This window comes from Elaeis guineensis, chromosome 12, assembly GCF_000442705.2.
Source record: "Elaeis guineensis isolate ETL-2024a chromosome 12, EG11, whole genome shotgun sequence".
In the NCBI taxonomy this organism is placed as follows: domain Eukaryota; kingdom Viridiplantae; phylum Streptophyta; class Magnoliopsida; order Arecales; family Arecaceae; genus Elaeis; species Elaeis guineensis.
Window position 1 is genome coordinate 9,667,222 of NC_026004.2, and position 17,661 is coordinate 9,684,882.

The window sequence follows — 17,661 nt, forward strand, 5'->3', positions numbered from 1 at the left end:
GGATGAAATAAACTCGAAGTAGTGTTGGAAATAGGCTCGGACCAGTCCGATGCCCATCCCGAGCCAACTTCAGATCAGGCTACAGATTAGCCTTGAAAAGGTTTAGATTGGCTTTGACTTAAACATAGAGTCCATTTATTTTTCAGTCCAGGTTTGGGTATGTCATTGGCTTGGCCCAGGCCCAGGCCCGAACAAGGCCCGGAATGAGTCTGAATTTGGACTTGCATCCATTTGGTTTTTGTATGCTATTATTTAGACAGAATAATAAGTAAAGGACAAACTAGAATGAGTTTAACTAAGAATGATGTATCGTACATCCTTTGTTTGTGTTATAGAAGAGCCCAATTTTTCGCTTGTAGAGCAACAGTATGAAATATTAAACTTCAATTGTGTTCGAGCCAAGCCGGTTGTTAGCTCAAAATGGATAATTCGGGCAGCCCAATCCAGTTCAAGTTGAGCCCAAGCCTGCACTCTGTTTGGGCTCAAGCCCGGACTATCCAAAAATATTCAGGCCTAAGCCCAGCCCTCAGCGCAAAAATATATCAAGCCGATTCAACTCACCCGGCCCACAAGAGGCTGAACCCAGGGCCTCATAAAGGACATTGTTATTCGTCTACAGTCCAACTTAACATTAACCACAGTTCAATCAACGAAAACTAGCAAGATAAATTTGTACAAACGGACAACTTTACAAGAATTTTTATACAGATATGAAAAGAAAACTTATATTGCATATGAAAGATATCATGGACTAATCTGCAAAAAATCCTTTGCAATAATACACACATTAGAGTAAACAGCGTCCTGCTTCAAGTTCATTGTCCTCTATAGTCAGAGCATGATCACAATAACGTTTCATTTTCTTAAAGCATGTTGCAGACTACTGATTTCCGCTGCTCCATTCCTTCAATCATCTTGTTCCAACTAAACTAGTACCAACATGGTACGAGCACTTAAAGAACCACTTCTACAACTCTTAGATATATTTGGATGGCAAGAAACCAGATCAGAAGTATCAGGAGAGCTCACCCGGCTAAAGTAACCAAAACAGTGTTCTCAAGAAACTTTGCATTCGTTTTAATTGATGAATACGAACCAGAAAGCATTGTTATCAGCAATTGAGTGTCAAGTAGGTGGTGAAAAACATAACAACAACTATCACTTGAAACGGATTTCCAAGTTTAATTCAATGCTGTGCACATTAAGAACTTGTAAGTTCAGATTAATAGCTAAGAAAAAATTAGTAGGCAGGTTCCTAGCAGCAACCGTTCAAGATCTGTAGAATGAGGACAAATACCCTTTTACTTCTTATGCATTCTAGAGTCAGGAGAGTTTTGATGCAGAGGTGATAATGGCTCTCTTGATGAATCTGCAACATTGAAATCAATCACCCGCCCTCTAGGACTGCTGTCACTTCGGTCGGATTTACGCTTTCCCTATGCAGAAAATGGAGTTGATAAAGACATGATACAAGAGAACAAATTGAATTAAAAAATAAGAAACATCAGTCTATCATTGCTATGACCAATGACAAGATCATAAGTGCTTCTCCTTTATTTCTCTTATCCTCAATTTCCCATGTGAACCAGTAGTAGTTTGGCATGACTCATTAAAAACAAAATTCATAATTCAGATGGTTTGTCAAAGCTTGAAAGAAAATAGTGTTGTGTTTTCATCTCACTTTAGCAGAAGTACCGGCAGAGCTTTTGCTGTCAGATCCATGGTGATTTCGTTCTTTCTTTAATAGCCTAAGCAACCTCTTGTTCTCTTCATCCAAAATTTTGTTTTCTTCAAACAGTACCTTGACCTTGTGTAAAATGTAACAGGGTAAGAGTTCATAGAAACAGAAATAAGGTGAGGTGAAATAGAAACGAGTTCAAATGTACATACCTCTTCTTCAGCTCTGTGGAGATTAATCCTCAGGTTTTCCTTGTCCTTCTTCAAGAACTCGACTTCAGCAGCTAATGCCGTTAGCTAGAGAATGCAGCATTTTCCAAAAATAAAATCAGCATACAAGGATTAAGATACAGACAAAATGGAAAGCAGGAAGAAGAAAGAGTCGAGGAACACAGAAAAAACAGTATGAGCCAAGTCAGAAGAACAAGAACAGAGGGAAAACCCTGGAGACGACACAAATAAAAGAACTACATTAACAGAATCTGAAACAAACTTCACAAGCATTAAAGAGTATGCAAGATCATCTCAACTACATGAACAGAATCTAAAACAAACTTCACAGGCATTAGAGAGTATGCAAGATCATCTTTTTTTTTTACTCAAGAATACATTCCTCTGCAAACCTAATACAAGTGAAAGGTCAAGTGGAACCCCAGTTCTGGAGTTGAGGATTGATAAACTTGCCATTTTTGATACAAAGTCAGTATAGATAATATAACATCTTAGAGCAACCACAGAAGTTGCATTGAAACCTACAAGCAACAGAAGCCACAAGAACCCGTAAAACTTATTCACCAGGTTGCAATTAGCTAATTTCAGGCTAGATCATGGCACGAGATCATCATTATCCATCTTATTTCAGTAAAATTATATCGCTTAAAATTGCTAGAAATAAAAATAAGAAACTAATCATTATTTCTTAAAAAATCTCTGAAAATAATGAAATACTAAGAAGAAAATATGTTTGGTAATCTAATAGATTAGCCATCTAAAAGCCTAATAGCTTAGCATAAATGTGAAATACAAATAGCATGAGCTAATTAGAAATACGGGAGATGTGGCTTAGACAAAAAATAACTCATAAGTGTGAATTCAAGAAAACAAATTTGCCTATACACACAAGGGCATATTGCAAGAGTATCAGAATGATTCCTAAATTGTAATTTCAGAAACCAGACATGGTTTTCTAATTTTAAAAGATAGACGAAAATCACAAGATAATTAATTTACTAGTCAATGACAACATGTAGCACCTCAAACTAAGCATATTGACAAATTTGGCTTAAAATATAACTATCACAAGCATAAATACACAGGAAAATGAATGTAGCTCAATGCCAAAAGTTCAACTATGAAGTTTCTTACAAGAAAACTTAGAGTTTTCTTAAAGAAGTTGGACATGAATTTCTTAAAGGGTGGCCGATGACAAAGAAAAGTTTCTGGATTCATTATTTTTGACAATGTTATAAACATGTAGAAAAACTTATTTAACATATACAAAACCAAGGAACATATCAGATAGTTTGCACACATAACAGGCCCTCACCTCACTACACTACAACTGTTCAAACCTGATAGTTGTTGAAATAATTGTTACCACAGCTTGCCATATAAGCATCTAGCTCGGCCAATGGCAAATTAGAAAGGGTCCACTGCCTATTCAGCTATATTCCTAGGAATCTTGTGGGAATCCTAAATAGATGCTCAAGAAGAAATTAGCTCCATTCAGCAATAAAAAGGAACCAGAATATCAAAAAAAATATAAAGGCTGTAAGGGTCTGTTTTGGCAGAACAATCCATCCTTTTCATGACTTTCATCAAAAAAATTGATATTAGCGTATTAATCTTATATACAAGTGCCTTGAATTGCATAATCTTACACTTAATGATTTCCAAAATCAAAATCATAAGCAAGCTTCTATCCTGTTGACCACCCAATATCCACATTCCACAAGCTAAGAAAACATGTGTCTTACATCCCTAATATTTCCAACTTGATTCATGCAAATTATGGTTTAAATTAACGAGCTTGATCATACAGAATGAGATAAAGTTACAATTCCTGCACAGGATGTATTGATCAGCAATGATATAATCCTCTTCAATTATGTTAAGATCTTGGTACATGAAAACATGCTTCTTGCTCTCTTCAAAACCTTTGCAAAATAAATATTCCAAATTAGTATTATGCACCTGATGTCCTATGGTTTGACTGTTTCATCTATAGGCTTACAGAATTCATAAATATGACTAGGCTTTCAATAACAATCTTTGCCTGAAAAATAACAAGATGCAATGTAACACATATTTTATATTATTCACTGGTTCTTTCTTTTACAAAAGAAAGAATAAAGAGGAATAAGAGAATATACAAGTGATTATATAGAGGCTCTCTCTAATTCAAATAGAACTTTCTTGAGCGATGTGATGGTTTTCCTAAAACAATTATAGCTCCTTGAGGCTTATATAGACAAAAAACATATATTCACCTAGGACTATTTCAAGAACTAAATAAGAATCAAAATCAAAAGGCAAAGAGTATACTTCTCTTTCATGATCAGGATGCCTTTATAACCCCTCACTCCCCTAACTCTTATAATGAGTAAGAACCATAACTAACAAGGAATGCAAAACCCAGCCTTCTCCCTCAAAAAAAAATTCTGTTATTTTTTATCTAACTTTGTGATAACTTTTTATGCTCCTTTGTTAGGTTGACCCTAAGATTTCTAGGAACATAATTTCTTTTGGGGAAAAAAGGGTTTCCTGATGGCAAGATTTTATATTTTTTTTTTCAGGAGTTCATCTACATCTAGTAAAAAAGATATTAGTCCGGGCCTTTCAAATATCATGGCTTACCTAACCAAGTCCTCTTTATTTCCTATGCTTCACTTTACACTCAAGTTATCCAAATTTCTCAAATGTCTCATACATTAAAGCGAAGATGCATAGTTATTCATAAGGTATTACAATGTGGGAGAATGTATAACTTTCACAATACATTTTCAGGCTCCATTTTCTTGCCTTGTGACGTAAAATTGTCACAACTACTACTAAAATAGATAAGTGATCCAAGAAATCTGCACAACACTTACTGGCTGATTAAATAAAACAGGAGACGTCTAAAATTTTGCCTAACATATTCATTTAAAAAGTATTTACAGTGACATCTTAACATTCAACTCGGTGTTGATGCATGTTCACTCCAAAAAACGATATTTTTTTCCCATAAGGAACCACCTCTAAGGATCTTAGGGTATGGAAAAAAGACAGCAAAATCCTAAAATGTCTCTCTTGTAGGCTGCGACAAAAATTTGTGTTTGATATCAAAGAAACAAAGGTTACTGCCCACCTATTCCCCCAATTCTGTTTATTGTATTTCTCAATTTCAAATCCTCAGTATTTTTGCTCAAAAGAAGCATCAACACATCAAGATTCAGAATATATCCCTCTAGTTCGATCCACAGAAATAGAAAACAATCAGAATTTGGTACTCACAGACGAGTCATCCTGCAACCGTGCTCGAAGTTCATCATTCTCCTTGGCAAACTCATCGCAGGACTCCATGATCCTCTCAAGACCCCGTTCATACAGCGAGCACTCCTTCTCCAACTTGGCGCAGTGCTTCACCAAATCATCGTACCCCGACGCCACCATCTCCTTCTCCTCGATGCACCTCCTCAACCCCTGGGCGTTCATAGTCGCCTCCGCCTACCCACATCAAAATCAAAACTTCCCCATAAACAGCCAACCCCTAGAAAGCCAAGAACAAGACAAAACCCCAAAAGATCAAAGAACCCGAACCTTGTACTGCTCCACCCGCTTCTCGGTGTCCTTGAGGCGCTCCTCGAGGACGAAGATCCGATCTTGGAGGCGGTGGCGGGCGTCTTCGGAAGCGAGGAGCTTAAGACGCAGGTTCTTGTCCGAGATCAGGAGGCCGAGCGAGTTCTCGATGGATTCTCGGATGTACTCGTCGGTCTCTGGATCCATGGTCACTTGGCAGAGCAAATAGATAAACCCTAGAAACCCTCAAGATGAGACTGCGGTCAAGAGGTTAGGAGTCGGGACCTTGGAAATTGTTGGGGGTGGGGGGGTGGGGTGGAGAGGGCCGAGAGGATCGATCCGGAGTCCTCGGAACTACAAGAACCCTAGCCCTTGGAAGGATCGAGAGAAGATACGAGAGAAATCGATGGAGATTTTGCCTGAAAGGAAGTTGAGGGAGGAGTGGTTTTAAATGGCCTGCCGCCGTATTAGCCGTTAGGGAGGGGTCGCCCACCTTTTTTACCCTGTTTATTGTCGGAACCTTCAGTGCAGGTCAGTAATAGAACTTGGAGCGGATTGATCATTGGAGAACTCCCTATAACGGATCTTCTTGCCAATAGAATTCCATCCGTATCACCATTTTATCCCAAACCACCTGGAAGACATGGATCACTTACTTTTCCAATGCAGTAGAGCTTCAGCCGTATGGCAGGTGGTTTACCCCGTTTTATCCCATATTCGTTCTTACCATCAAGTAGTTGAATTCCTGCTGCAAAGGAAGGATTCTGAACAGAGACTGATAGCTCAAGCTACTTTGGCCTGTACCTTGTGGTTAATGTGGAGAGCTAGAAATGAAGAAATTTTCCAAGGCCGGATCATGGATGATAAAGAAATTTTGAACAAATCTTATAGTCTAATGGCTGAATTTCAGAGATTTTCGAAGGGTTCAAAGCCGCAAAGTTCCAGTATCCGAGTCTCTTACATACCACATGAATGGCGGATCGTTCACTTAACACCGTTGTCTGTTGAACGCCATGGTTCGATTCATCTCAATAGAGCTGGCGCTGGCTTTGTAATCAGAAATGAAGATGGTCAAGTTCCTCTTGCTGCAGCATTTTCTGTTTTCACTTCTTAGGTTTCAGTGTGACAGAACAATCTTATAGGAAGACTACAGTGTCTTACCAGAAAGGAAAAAAAAAAAAAGAGGAAGACTACAGTGACTAACTTCTCCTATCTCCATGTTCTGCATGAAGCCAACGAAGTGGCAGATCTTCTGGCCAACTTCACTAGCATGAAGCAGCGGAGTTCACTTTGGACCGAAAATCTCCCTCCCGATGTTGCTCATTCTGTTAGAATGACCGCCAAGGGTACAACTTTTATTGTCTGTACTGATGGATCTTTCACTCTCTGCTATCAGAGAGAAAAAAAAAAGGATTTTAATTTCTGAAAGTGATGAGTAACGGGCACGGCCGGCCCTGGGGCGGGTCAAACCGGGCGACCGCCCCGGGGCCCTTTTTTTTTTTTTTTTTTCCGTCTCGGTAAACCAAACGCCTCTTCTTCTCCCGAGTCCCAGCACCCCAACGGCTTTTTTAGATAAACCAAACGTCTTCTCCCTCTCACAACCTGTAGCTCCTCTCCCCCACCTCCTCCTCCGTCTCCGATCTTTTCATCCTATTCTGCTGTCCATCGGTGATTCTTCTTTATTTTGGACGTCAAAAATCAGATCAAAATCCGTCAAAAAGTCAAGTAAATCTCTTCAATCCTCCTCTTTCAATCTGCTATGAATTTTAAACTTAATTTTTTGCTGATTTATTGTCAGAAAAATTTTTGAAATCCTAGTTCAGCAAGTTCCCCCTGTTTTTTCATTTTTTTCACCAGAGCTTGTAGTTGCAGATATCATTAGCATAATCTGGAAATCATCATCATCCAACTCAATTTCGCTGAGTAATGGAAAACTGATTTCAGGTAGAGAACCCGCTAAAGATTAATTTTGCATTACAAAATGTACGTAGATTAATTTTTCAATAATAATTAATATTTAAAATATATTAATTTTTAGTAATTTTTTTTTTTATTTGGCCCTAGGCCTAAAAAATATCAGGACCGGCCCTGGTAACGGGATCAACTAAATGAAATTTTTCTATGATAGTCATTTTTAAATCATAAATTTTAAATCATCTCACTTAAATCAGGAGACAGAAACCAGCCAGAGGGGTATAAAAAGAAATAAGGAAGTATTTGGTTGGGAGGAATGGGATTCAGAATCGGAAAAGAAATGGATGACTTCCATTCTAACCGTTTGGTTGGGAGGAGTTTCATTCAGATTCCTATTCCAGAGAGGAATGAGAATGGTCCAATCCCCTTAAAACTCATTCATGGGTCTTCTCTATGGATTCAAAGCCCATTCCAAAATTTAAAATTAAATTTTCTAAAATGCCCCTCATCTTTCGTTTCTCCTATTTCGATAACCCTGATGACCCCCGATAACCCCGATGGCCATGAACTCCCTCGATAACTGGATAGAAAAAAAATGGTTGAGAAACCCTAGCCTTTAGTGGATCTCTCTAGCTCCCCTCTCGTTGCCGTCGCTTTCGATCCTCCACCTTTTGTCGACGATTGACAGCGCCTACCTCAACTCTCCTCTTCTCTCATCATCAGTCAATCTGGTCTTCGATCCCTCTCCGCCTCTCTTTTCCGCTTCTGGAGCTCTCCCTCTTGCCGTCGCCGGTGCGCTCTTATTTCTTCAAGGTTTGATCTCTTCTTCTCTTCTATTCTTTTCTCCTCCCACGTCTAGTCCCACTCCTTAACTAGAACCCTAACCCCAATTTACGTCTTTATTGGCCGTTGCCCTCTCACCACTTTGTAAATTACAGTGTTTTTGTTCTTAACTACAACTTGACCAAGTTGTAATTTTGTAAATTACATAGTGGAAAAGCTCCTATTACAAGGTTTTCTGGAGGTAGGATGTGCAGAACTGATATATCTCCAGATTATGTATGGATTTTGCTTCATATATTATATTTGCTTATATAAATTAAAGCTTCAATATCTAGAATATGTTTTTCTTTGCTTATGTTTGTTATTTGATGTTATAATGGATTTACCATTTTTCAGTCAGTAATTTTATGATGTATCATCTTTAACATGAGAGGAACATGAGTAGCTCTAAATGTTGGCATTAAACAGGCCATTTGCTTTCTTTTTTTATCTGTATTATCAGGAGAGAAGAAATGTTCTTTTTCCCATCTTCTTTCATGAAATTATGTTATATCATATTTTCGATGCCCGACTACATTTTTGGAAAAATTCACTTGTTTGAATTTATGATAGCAATCTAGACTTCCATGATCTGTAAAGGTGCTAAATATAAAATAGGGGTGGTGAAGGAATAATAGTTGTGTTTTTTTTTTTTAAATCGATGAATTCATTTGATGTTATTGCTTTTTATAGTTTGGGATCATTCATTGAAATATTCTTGTTCATTGCTGTGCTATCATAATTATGTTATTCTTTTTATATTATGTTGTACTAGTTTGCCTTTCTACTTCTTTGTTCCTTCTGACGTACATACATTACTTCCACTACTTATATCTATATCTTGTAACCAGATGCTTTTTTATTTTATAATAAAGCTTTGGGCTCTTATTTATCAATTTTTTTTTATTGGTTATCTATATTTTTGTTAAAAGATAATACTATAGATAACTGTGTACACAGAAAATGGCTCATTGTCCTATGGATTTAGAAGGAGATGAATGCGTTACATTAGCATTATGTGTATGATGTTTGCGGTGATGTTTGTGGTATATATGACTTGATATTTCACGGGATTGATCTATCTTAGGAGGCGTCAGTTGATAGCAAAAAAGAAAGAAAATTGTTAAGAATTAAAAACCTAGGTAAGCTTATTAATGAGAATGACAAAATATGTGAGTCAACTCCGAATGGGTAGAAGAATATTTGGTGTACTCTATGAGATGCTTAGAGATATTGAGGGATTGAGAGATTTTCAAAACATGTCCTTACAAAAAATTGTTGCTATGTTTCTTTACACAGTAGCCCACCATCTAAAAAATAGGACAATTGAAAATTATTTTGATAGAAGCTGAGAAATCGTGAATCGACAGTTTTACTTATGTCTTAAAGCCATATTGAAATTACATAGAGTTTTGTTCAAGACCCCTGAGCCTATTACAGAGGACTGCATGGATGATGCATGGAGATGTTTCAAGATATATGATAATACACCTTATTCTATTTTCTTATTACTTAGATATTTTTGTAAATTTTTTTTGGTGTTTTAGAATTGCTTAGGAGCATTAGATGGTACATTCATCAGAGTGATTGTTTCTATCGAGGACAAACCAAGATATCGAACAAGAAAAAGTGATATTACAACTAATATCTTAGGCATTTGTTCGCCTGACATACAATTTATATATGTACTGCCCGATTGGGAGGGTTCTGCATATGATGCCCATGTGCTTCGAGATGCTATAAGTAGGCCAAATGGTTTAACAGTGCCTCAATGTATGTATATATATTGATGAACACAAATATACAAATGAAGCTCATTTTCATTTTCTTGCCTTATAATTACAATATGTAATGCTTTTTCATTTTATATGTCAAGGTTGCTATTATCTTGTTGATTCCGGATACACCAATGGAGAGAGATTTCTTGTCCCGTATAGAGGGCAACGATATCATCTTAATGAGTGGAGAAATAAATGATGACCACAGTCTGTAGAAGAATATTTCAATAAGAAACATGCTCAAGCTAGGAATGTGATTGAGAGATGCTTTGGATTGCTCAAGGGATGATGGGCAATTCTTAAGAGCCCTTCGTTTTTCCCTATACAGATCCAATGTCACATTATTATTGCTTGCAGTCTCCTTCACAACTTAATAAGGAGGTATATGCATAGAGACCCTATAGAAGAGGAAGAAGAGGAAGAGAATGAAGAGGAAAAGGAAGGAGAGGAAGAATAGGGAGAGAATGAAGTTGAGTTCATCACCACTCTTGAGACATCTGACCATTGGACCAATTTCAGAAACACTCTAGCTCAACAAATGTTTAACAATTGGAGATCTACATCTTTTAAGAGTTGATTGTGTTTTATGTTTTATATTTTTTATTTTTGTTCAAGTATTTTAGTTGAATATCAGAACATTGGACCTAGTATGTTATCGACTTGTTATGGAATTATGTACTTATTATGAAACTGTTTGTTACATGGTTCTACTTGTTTGTATACTTTATATTTGAATTCTAACAATATTATCGTTATATACTTTAATATATGTTATTTTTAAGATAATGGCTATACTTATTATGATCATTAAAGTCATAATTTATAATTATTATAGGATGGAATCTGATGAATGCAGCCAAGTTAATCATGGTAGAGGAAAGAACAAGCATCCATAGAAAAATGATGAGGATGCGATGTTAGTGGAATGCCTTCACAAGTTGTCTACTAATCCCATATAGAAAGGGGAGGATGGTTTTAAGAATGAATATATGAACAAGTTGGAGAAAATAATTGAAAAAAAACTACCCGATTGTGGTTTGAAGGCTACTCCACATATTGAATCCAGGATAAAATATCTAAAGCAAAAGCATAGTGCTATTGTAGAGATATTATCACAAAAGGGATGCACATGGAATGTCAAAAAGAAGATGATCTCTTGTGATAAAATATAGTACATGGAGTGGTACAAGGTATATTTTATAAATATTATTTTTATAACTCAAATAATTTTTTGTTTATTGTTCATCTCTTAATATATATGATTTTCTAATGACAGATGCATGAGTCCACCAAAAGTTTATGGGAAGTAGCTTTTCCTCATTTAGATGTACTTGAAGAGATCTATGGAAAGGATAAGGTGATAGAAAAAGATGCTGAAACATTTGTAGAGGCTACTGAAAATATAGAGAGAGAGGAGGCAGCTATTTTGAGTGATAAAAATCCAGTGGACCTTAGCATAGATGAGGATGATGGAGAGCACTCGGTTACAGAGCCTCCTTCGATAGAGAGAATATCTGGTAGCAGTTCGAAAAAAATAAAAAGCAGAAAGTTATCCAACGAAAAGAGACAAGGATGGCGAAAAAATTCGATCCTATGAAAGAGACTTTAGAAGCCATGTCTATGACCCTTGAGACATTTATGTCACACATGGATATGCATTTTGGTACCATAGCTGAAGCAAAGGCATGTGAGCAAGAGATGGTTGAGAAGAATACGGCGAGAGTAGTGGATGAGCTACTTATATTGGAGGCATTGACCAGTGGTGAAGTAATAAAGATGGCTGATATTCTCACAGTAGAGCCTAGTAAGAGTGCAGTGTTCTTCTCCCTTCCATTGTAGTTGAAGAGGCAGTACATGCTTCGCCTTCTTGACTCAGACATTAGTGTATCAGGTTGTAGACACTAGTATTTCATGTGATACTATTATTGGAGTGCTTGACTTTTTGTTATGAAAATATAAGAATCTTTTGGTTAGATTTTCATGGTCATGATGATGTTGGATCAGTGAATTGGATCATATTTGTTTTGTTTGGACTGTGAGATTTGATTAAATTTGAAGGTTGCTGGCATATCTATTCTCCTATATTTAGCTATGATATATATCATTTGCAGGATTGTCATGATTTATTTTAAGCTTGATATGACAAATGATGTGCGGTTTAGGTCTTGAAATGGTATAAATTTATGGCATCATCTGCTTTCACATCTTCGGACTCCAAAATGCATGTTTGGATGAGGTAAGGGCTAAATTTATTTTGAGCAGATCAATTTAGAATTATTCTTAACTTGAGTAGTCTAATATGATGTTGATAAATAAATATAGAAAATAGACTTATTTTTCTTCCTTTTCTTGTTGCTTGATTACACTGATGGAACAAGATTGGACAAATCAATCCTTTGCTTAAAATATTTATTATTGTTGGCTTGCATGTTCCATTCAAAATTGTTGGCTTGTATGTCGTTTGTGGGTGAGATGGTGGATATTGAAGTTTCTCTATGCCTATATTACAGCCAAAAAAGATATCATATCATGGAAATATGAAATCTTTTTAGTGCTAATCTAATTTTAATTTTGATAATTTATGCTTGATAGGGCTAGCATATAATATTTGAAGTTCTGGAGACTAAGAAAGATATTTTTGGCTACTATATTCTATGATCTTTCTTTTTGCTGTTCCGAAGAGCACAACTATGCATTTATTATGAAATTAGGTTCTTAGTCACTTTCCATTGAGCTTTCACATTTTACTAGTGAGCTAATTTTTTTCCAAATTGGTAGGCCAATCCCCAGTTCCAAAAGAATATGGCACATTCTAAAGGTCGGCACCTTGACATTTTATTTACTTGTTTATTTGTATGTTTGTTTGTATTTATGTCCCACCAAATTTTGTCTATGATCTACAGTCAGATATATTTGGTATTATTTATACCGATTTAATTTGCTTAACAACCGCATTGGAAGTTCTCGCTCTTGTTGGATTCTATGAAGATGACATAATGGATGAACTTGGGTGAGCTGAAAATTACAAGGTGTTGAGAAAGAATGATCCTGGCTTGTTGTGGTTGGCAAAGTCTTCTTCAGAAGTTTCTATAGGGTGGTGATCATTAAATTAAGATCACATCAATTCTTAAACAAATCATAGGCCATGGATACCAAGGCATGTCTGTGTACGTATTGTGGTTGTAATTGCATGTATAAACTAATTCATTGGATTTTGAAAAGGTATGTGAGTAAATGATGAAATTGCATATTTGCTTTTTGAAAAGGTACATATTGTGGTCGTGACAGTAAAATTGGTGTTGATTTATTATGATTTTTTAAATATTATAATGAACTTTAGCTACCTGTCGATGGAAGAAGGAAGAGGGAAAAGATTGACTGGTACCCAAAGATATGCTGGAATTATCAGCACTTGCTCATATTTCTTCTCATACATATGTGTTATCTATCCTTTTATCATTTTTCTGATTGGGTTTTGAGAGCTCCAGTAATTTTTATTTTAGCTTGCTCTTTTTATCTATTACTAATTGCTATCTGTTAAAAATTTAGATGTTCAATCTTCCTAAAAGTTTGTCATTTTTTTTCTTCGATGTTGCAGAAGTGATGGTCAACCTGCTCATTTCTCTTGCACGTATATATATACATATTTATTTTGTTTGCTCTTTAGCTTAACATAGAGATAAATGGTTGGAACTATCGTTCAGATATCTTATTCTGTACAAATGAAATTGCTTGATGCTTATGTGCAACCCCAAAATCATAATTGATGTAGTTTTACATTTTATTCTTTTGCAAAGTTGCTTCCTAATGTCTCCTGATATTATTAGCATGATCAGTTGCAAGATGATTTTTGTCATTTGTGCCTCTGATGAGTCCATTGGATGGCAGTCTTATTACTAAAAGCAGTTGAAAATAACAGATCCTATCGCATGCTATCATCTTTTTACAATATGATGTAAGAAATAGTTAACAAATACATGAATTTTACATTGCAGTAGCTACTGTGGCTAAAGAGATGTCTTTTATTGTTTAAGGCATTGATTCCGTCAAATCTGGTTATCAGATTTTGTAAATTTTTTTAAAAAAAATAAATAAATTTAAACTAATATTGATAGTGCAGATTGTCTTTATAAAAATCCAACATCTATTAACCTCTTCATCGTACCTTTACATGTGATAGTCTGTAATCCATGTAACAGAAAGTAAATTTCAACCTTTTTTTTTTTTTTTTGTGTGTGTTCAATTTAATGTCTATGATTATACGTTGATAATGGTTGTTATGCTTATCAATGCTAGATACAATTTGATGTTTGTGATTGTAGATTTTGTTACTACTATGCTTATTCATATAACTGACCGGAAACTTATGACGAAATGCCATCAAAGTTTGTAATTTCTGAACTTTTTAAAATTAGAGCTTTCAAAACCCAATTCATAAGTACGTTTCGTTTATGTATTCAAGACTGAGGAAGGCCACTTTTTTCCTTTTTTTTTTCCACTAAGCTCTGGATAAACAAATGTAAGCACGTTTTTGTTATTTATTTGTCAAAGCTCCAATAATAGTTGATTTGTTATCTATTTGTTATTTTGAAAATTTTAATTTTTAAAGATTTTTAGTTTAAAGATAAAAATAAAAATTTGAGTTCTGATTTCTATATTTAGATGAACCAAACAACAACAATGAAAATCATCCATTCTGATTTCGATTCCAGTAACAAACCAAATGCTTCGAGAGATTTGGTCATTCCAATTCCGATTCTAAGTCATTCTGATTCCCACTCCCATCCCGATTTTGGTTACAAACCAAACACCCCCTTAAGGAATTCAAGTTGGCCTCGAAGATTAAGGAGAAAGAAACATCAAAGACAAAGGGAGGGAGAAAAACTACTGATTTATTGCATACAAATTTCTAAAAGTGGCACACCAGCAAATGATAATGTCATCAAACCAACAGGAAAAGGAAATTACAAACGGATCAGAAGTCCAAGAAATAGAAATTACAGAACAACATGAAATCCAACAGAAAGGTTTAAATCAAACAACGGAACCAATGAAAGGAGGGGGAAAAAAGCATCAAGCTAAAGATTGAAAAAATCTTGAGCACCCAGTGATCCTCTATCTTCGAGAAAGAAACAGGAGCATTGGTAACTGGGTAAAGAAAAGATTACAATAAGATTAGCGGTATAACAACCAAGTTAAAGCTGCTAGAGAAATTAAAAATGGAAAAAAAAATGTAATGGAAGGAGAAATCACCTCAGTGAAAGGAGGATGCTTGTGGACCCTTGCTTTATCAGTCCACTGATTCTTCTGATTCCACGACGTTGGCTTCGGGTGGATCCTTTGTATACCGAATATATGATGAGCTGCTACATTCTGGATGCCAAGGCTTATTGATCTCGTCCCGGGGGATCGGCTGAATGATGGGCCAGTTGGGGCCGTCCTTGAGGAAGGTCTTAAGGAGTAGTAAGCTGCATCTTAGTTTAAATTCTTGAAGAGAATGCTGTCCAAGTAGCTCCAATGGCCATCACCATCGGTGGTGGATGTCTCTGTGGAACGAGAAAATATTACTCTCAGAACTTGCAACTTATCCAGATTCTCCACCTGCTCCAACTTTGGGCACTTCTCTATTTCCAGAGATTTCAGTGAGGGAAGGTTATTGATTTCTTTTAGGTTGGCTCCATAGACCCTCTGAACCCCTGAAGAGTCTGGCGACCGCTGTCCAGGAGCCTCCTGCTCCTTCTCTCACAGCAGCCTCACGCCTCTCTCTCTCCTCTGGTTCGTACGGCGGCGAAAAAACCAACAACTTACCTCTCTGTTTCATGCACAGGACTTTTATAGACCTTAATCACGACTTAGATCATGATTAAGACTCCTTAATCAATCCAAATCACGTTTCAGACCATTCGATCAAGACCGCGAGCCACCCATGCCGTCGGATCGCGCTCCGATCCATGGAATAGTGCCGTGGACCGTGAGAAATGCGTGAGAAACGCCCACGCGGTCCACAGGCCCCGCCGTGGACCGCCCGGTCCACGGTGGACCGGGGCAAAGGGGCCGCGGGCCTGGGTCGCGCGTCCCGTGCGCCACCGCCTGCGGCCGCGCCGCTGCCGCCCGCTGCCGGTCGCCGGCGGTCCTCCACCGCCTCGATTCTCGTGCCGACTTCAAAAGCTCGTATCTCCTCCATCCGAGCTCCGTTTCAGGTGATCTTGGTCTCGTTGGACTCCATTTTTCACCGCGAACCTCGCTGTGGGCTCAATGTGGGCTGAATCTCGAGGCATCAAATCCTAACAATCTCCACTTCGACTCGATATTCGGCCTCCTCCAAATTTTGAGAGCTTCTGGATCTCCGCGCCCCCATGCCCTAGGGCAATCGCCTGCTGATCATGGATGGGCAAACATGCGAGTCAAGCCAGGCTACTCGATCCCATCTCCATCGTATGCTGTGCTCCTCCTGACCTGAGACCTACTCGGGGCATCGTCCTGCGGCAATAGGAATCTCACCTTGCGATGTCGCCTCTCATCCTCCCAAGTCTCCTGTCTCGTGCCCGATCCGCCTCCTGGAGCTCCACCTCGCTTTGGGCTCCACCTGGCTCCCGAAGCTCCACCTCGCACTGGGCTCTCCGCCAGGTAATAATGTCCTCTGCTTCCCTTCTTCCCCTCTAGCACAATCCTATCGCCACGTAGCACCCTCAGGATTCCTCCACCAGCTACCATCCTGTAGCCTCTTGAATCCAGTCTGCTAAGTGAGATAAGATTCCGCCTAAAATCGGATATGTATCGGACCTCCCCCAATCTCCTCACTGCACCGTCATGTGTCCTCCAGCTGACCGTCCCAATGCCTCTGATTGCACAGCTCGATCCATCCGACAGATATACAGTGCCCTCACTATTCTCCAAGAAGTCAAGTTGCTCCTCTCTGCAACATACATGATAGGAGCATACAGAATCTAATATCCACTGCTGGGAAGAAGTAGATACCTCGTCAGATATCTCCAAGACATCTCCATCTGAATCACTACCGGCCGTCGCTACAGCAGCCACCGTTTGATTTTTAAGTTGAGGGCAATCTATGGCTAGATGCCCCAACTCCTCACACCGGTAATACCTGGTTTTGCTCAAGTCCCTCCTGGACTTGGATCGCCCTTGTTGCGATCTCCTGTCACTCCGTCTACCGCCTCTTGCTCCTCCAGAAGCCACCAAAGCTAAGCTACCGCCATCTGAGCTCGAAGCTGGGTTCTCCCTCCTGAGAACCTCGTTCTGGAGTATCGCCGCAGTGACCTCGTCTATCTTGATAGTGCTCTTCCCCACTAGAAGAGCAGTCACCAACGACTCGTACGAAGGGGGAAGCGACGCCAGCAAAACTAGCGCCCTGGTCTTCTCCTCAACGTTCTCGCCAACGCTGAGAAGGTCGGTGAGGATCTTCTGAAAGTGGCTCAGATGCTCCTGCACGCTCTGTCCCTCAGTCATCTGCAGTTGGTAAAACTGCCTCCAGAGGAAAAGAGTGTTGGTGAGAGACTTTGTCATGTACAACTCCTCGAGCTTCGACCATAGCACCGTTGGGGAAGTCTCTCTCAGCACATGGATCACCACCTCATCCGCTAGGTACATGCGGATGGTACTCACCGTCTGCATCTATAGCCGTTTCCAATCCCGCACCTCCATGGTGGTCGGCTTCTCATCGCACAAGAGA

General features: G+C 38.3%; 1 protein-coding gene across 1 annotated transcript; it reads right to left on the bottom strand.

The window, feature by feature from the left end:
* Window positions 1–1,158: 1,158 nt before the first annotated feature.
* LOC105035501 (uncharacterized) lies at window positions 1,159–6,539 on the bottom strand. Its single transcript, XM_073247077.1, has 5 exons — window positions 5,479–6,539; window positions 5,173–5,385; window positions 1,891–1,974; window positions 1,682–1,807; window positions 1,159–1,436 (listed from the first exon to the last, which is right to left on the bottom strand). Exons 1-5 carry the CDS (start codon window positions 5,662–5,664, stop codon window positions 1,302–1,304), a joined length of 744 nt encoding a protein of 247 aa, XP_073103178.1. The 5' UTR covers window positions 5,665–6,539; the 3' UTR covers window positions 1,159–1,301.
* Between the last annotated feature and the right edge of the window lie 11,122 nt (window positions 6,540–17,661).